This window comes from Rhagoletis pomonella, unplaced genomic scaffold (assembly GCF_013731165.1).
Source record: "Rhagoletis pomonella isolate Grant_MI unplaced genomic scaffold, Rhpom_1.0 Rhpom_scaffold_03363, whole genome shotgun sequence".
Classification (NCBI taxonomy): Eukaryota; Metazoa; Arthropoda; class Insecta; order Diptera; family Tephritidae; genus Rhagoletis; species Rhagoletis pomonella.
Genome location: NW_023461915.1, coordinates 3798 through 7909, shown reverse-complemented (window position 1 = coordinate 7909; position 4112 = coordinate 3798). Strand labels below are relative to the sequence as shown.

The window sequence follows — 4112 nt, the reverse complement described above, 5'->3', positions numbered from 1 at the left end:
CTTCCAACTTGCATATCTATTATTATATGATAGTTGATTGGGTTTCACAGCAGTGGTTCGGTTCAAAACCCGATTCAGAACCGGTTTGCAGCCGTGCCTTTAAATATTGGGTCATATGATTAAAAAAGGTTTTTGTTTTTTCTCAAATTTTCACAAATTTGACATCAATTTGTATAAAGAAACTTTCAAAATTTGAGAAAAGGTTTTGAAAAAGCAATTGCTTTTTTTATTAATATGACGCATTACTTTCATATATGATAGTATTTCAAGAGGAAGTTTTTGTATTTATTGGGTCATTTAATAAAAAAGAAAATGCTTTTTCGAAATATTTTCTCAAATTTTGAAAGTTTTTTCATACAAATTGATGTCAAATTTGAGAAAAATCTTTTTTTTTTTATTAATATGACCCATTTGATTGTAAATTCAAACTAGTCAACAAATTCTGACAAGTTTAAACGTAAAACTAAGAAATCCATTTACCAGATTGTATCCACATGAATGGGAAAAAAGTTTCCAGGCCCGTAAAGTTTTCGCTGATGTGCTACCACTTGAGTTAAAAATTTCTTGTCGTCTGATTTTGAAGGTTTTTTCCAATTTGCTTCAACTGTGCTCCACGGCGAATCAAAAAGTTTGAGCCAGTCATAGGCAGCTGCATAAAAATATATGAAATAATTACAAAACAAAAGCTATTGTAGTGGCGTTACATTTTTCATCCTCGAAAGTAAATGTATATTCTTCTGTCGGTGATGCCTCAGGAGTTGAACTTTCAGGAAATCCGGTGAATTCTCAATCTCTTCAATGTGTTGTAATATTTATCGTACAAGCGGCCTGCTGGTCTCAAGGTAATAGGATCTTTGTGGTAGTAAATCGACTGAAAATAGGTGAAAATTTAGAAAATAGTTTTGTAATGAATAAATAATTTACCTTGTCATCTTTAAACCTGTTTGCAATATCTTGCGCAATAGATTGGAATGTATTTCGGCATATTTTGATTTTTCTTTTAATAAACCACGACACAGTGGCATCAATTAAGATCTTCCTCCCAGCGTCATCTAGTTTGTCCAGTCGCAGAACATACTCGCCAGTTGGATGGGCACTTAACACTTGCTGCAAATCCTTAAAAATTGTAGGTTTTTAAAACTTGTTTAATGTTTTGTTGGGTTTGTGAGGTGCCTCATATATAAACTTACGAAGTCATGTGAAGATGAACTGGATGTTTGTGAGCATGAAGGAGATTCGATGCCATTGTTGATCCGCTGTCGCCACTGCTGCACAAAGTCAACAAAACCAGAATTGGCGGACGCTGTATCGCACGTCGACACGCTACCATACCCCTGAAGGAATTTTGCAACAAAAAAGATTCTTCATGAAATGATCACAGAGGGATTCACAATACTTACGTTTGTTTTCCTCCAAGTTATGAGTTGATGGCGGAATTCCGCTCTAGCACCAATGGTGTCGTTTTTAAACAAATCAGCAAGGTCAGACTCCGTCAGATATTGCAAATTTTTCAAGGTTATTGCTTGCGCTGGAATTTCACTAAATTAACTAAAAACTACAACAATGACAATGTATTTGCAACTTACCTTTAAATTCAGCGATTTTATGTGAAAATCCCCACTCCAAAATCAATTTACAAAATTCCGTGTCTTCTGGATCAGGATTATCCATATCATCCGCCTCCACAGCACGCAAAATATTTAGCGAAAACAATTCACTATTGTTAAGATTCATCAACACTTAATTTTAATATATTAATTAATATAATTTCACTTCACTGCACCTACGCAAATAACAACGTCCATGAAAAGTTTGCAAATGAATATGAAAGAAGAAAAGAAGCAAAGCATCAAAAGTGCCGTTATTCTTATCGCATAAACTCTCTTTTCGGTTAGATTAACAATCAAAATAGTAGAGCTACAATTTTATTCGGTTAGTTTTACTATTTCTGTGGTTAAAAATAGTAACTTTACCATTTTGCAGGTTGGCCATACCAATTTTTTGTGGTTAAATTTATGTGCTACAATTCTAACGATTAGTTTAACTATTTTTGTGGTTATTCTCATCATGAAGAGGGAAGAAAGAGAGAAGAGAATTACGTGAAGACTATCTTTTCAGTTAGATTAACAATCAAGATAGTAGAGTTACAATTTCATCCGGTTAGTTTTACTATTTTTGTGGTTAATAATAGTAACTTTACCATTTTGCAGGTTGGCCATACCATTTTTTGTAGTTAAATTTATGTTCTACAATTCTAACGATTAGTTTAACTATTTTTGCGGTCAAAAATTTCCAAATTCGTATAACAATTTTTCGTCGATTATATTAACAACCTGAATTGTACTTGTTGTTTGTGTTTTCAATGTAAAATAGAAAAATGGTTTATTTACAATCTTTTTCGGTTAGATTAACCTATCTTTTTTCTTTCTGTGTAGGTACATAAATAAACTTAACAACTATTGTTCAATTTACCTTATTTTTTCTCCAGGCGAATAACTTTTCACGAAACTCTATGCGTAGGCCAAGATGTAGAACTGCTTCTTTCAAATCCTCTTTTTGAATGTATTTTAAGCATCTATAAGTGATTTGTGCAGCTAAAATACACTTATGAGAGTATACTTTTCATATATGCAAATAGGGAATATGTACTTACCTTTTAAATTCTCAAAAATACATTCCAGTCTGAATTCTTTCAGCAACGTTTTAAGATTTTCGTCATCTTCGATAGTGGAATTATCTTCTCCAACTGTACTTAATGTACTTTCATTTATTTCTGGCAGAACAGAATTTTCTGGAGCTTCTATTGCCCCTTCAGAGGTAACTGGTTGCTCCGTGGTAAAGAGAACCCAATTATTTACCTCACTAGTAGCGTCATTTGCATAAACACAATAGTTTTCCATATTTTATCTTGTAGCGTTCTAAAATTAAGAACGTGGTATAAATCACAGAACGGATAGAATATATTTAAGAACGGATGGTCTAAAAATAAGATCGTGTGTTCTAATAGCAAGAACTTGGTTCTTAATACTAGAATTGTGTTCTAAAAGCAAGAATTTGGGTCTTAATACTAGAATTGTGTTCTAAAAGCAAGAATTTGGGTCTTAATACTAGAATTGTGGTCTAATAGTAAGAACTTGTTCTTGACTTAAGAACTTTTTGGTCTCCTATCAAGACCGTTGGGTATCGAAAAAATTAAGAACAGTATAATCTAAAATTAAGCGCAACAGGCTTAAATTTAGACCGCGGTTTTTCCCTCAGTGTAGGCTGTACAATACCCCTTTTTATGATTGAATACAAATTTATAAAAATTTCGTTTAAATATTCTCTGGATCCTCTCGGTGGTGAATCGCAGAGATAGTTTTACTTTATAAATCCGGACGGTCCTCCTTTCGGTGGTGAATCGCAGATTTTTGGTATGTCTTTTAGGTTTAGAGGCTATACATATACCCAAACGACTTCGCCAGAGCGACGTCGTAACAACATCGTCTTCGCCCTGTGGCAAATTGGGTAGATATGTATGCTTAATTTTAATACCATGAGCATAAGTACTTATGGTTGCAAGAATGGTTCATATATGTAGATATGTATGTTTAATACCATGAGTATAAGTACTTATGGTTACAACAATGTATGAATCTCATTTTTATGATTTGATTTTCTTTGTCACCTTGGAATGCTGAGTTTATTTACATTTTTTACTATGCAAGCATATTTTGTAAGCATTCTGAAAATATCCTTGCTTTATTTCTTGAAATCATTTCCGGTTTAGGTGGACTCGCGCATTGTTAGTTATTTCATACGAGGAAACAGGCATTTCTTGTTGCTATCGCACGCTCCCCGACAACCACACATTTGAAGAAATTTAATTTCTTAAAAACGCTTAAAAATTTTTTCACTGTGCTGGGAAATTATAGGTGGTATCTTCCTGTCAGTTGATTTAGAAATGGATTTGACTGTTTTGAATCGCAAGAAAACCCACTACTTTTATATTTCCATTATAACATTACTTTAGTTTTAAAACTTAAGGTTCAATTCTGAAGGTAATATTATTAGTTATACCCTATGTAATACGATGTTTTTGGTATATTTACCAAACTATTATGCGTTTTTAT

At 33.0% G+C, this 4112-nt stretch overlaps 1 protein-coding gene across 1 annotated transcript; it reads right to left on the bottom strand.

The window, feature by feature from the left end:
• Positions 1-445: 445 nt before the first annotated feature.
• LOC118754089 lies at positions 446-1991 on the bottom strand. The gene is made up of 5 exons (XM_036488951.1): positions 1587-1991; positions 1401-1528; positions 1191-1334; positions 925-1116; positions 446-871 (listed from the first exon to the last, which is right to left on the bottom strand). Exons 1-5 carry the CDS (start codon positions 1732-1734, stop codon positions 767-769), a joined length of 717 nt encoding a protein of 238 aa, XP_036344844.1. The 5' UTR covers positions 1735-1991; the 3' UTR covers positions 446-766.
• Positions 1992-4112: the final 2121 nt, after the last annotated feature.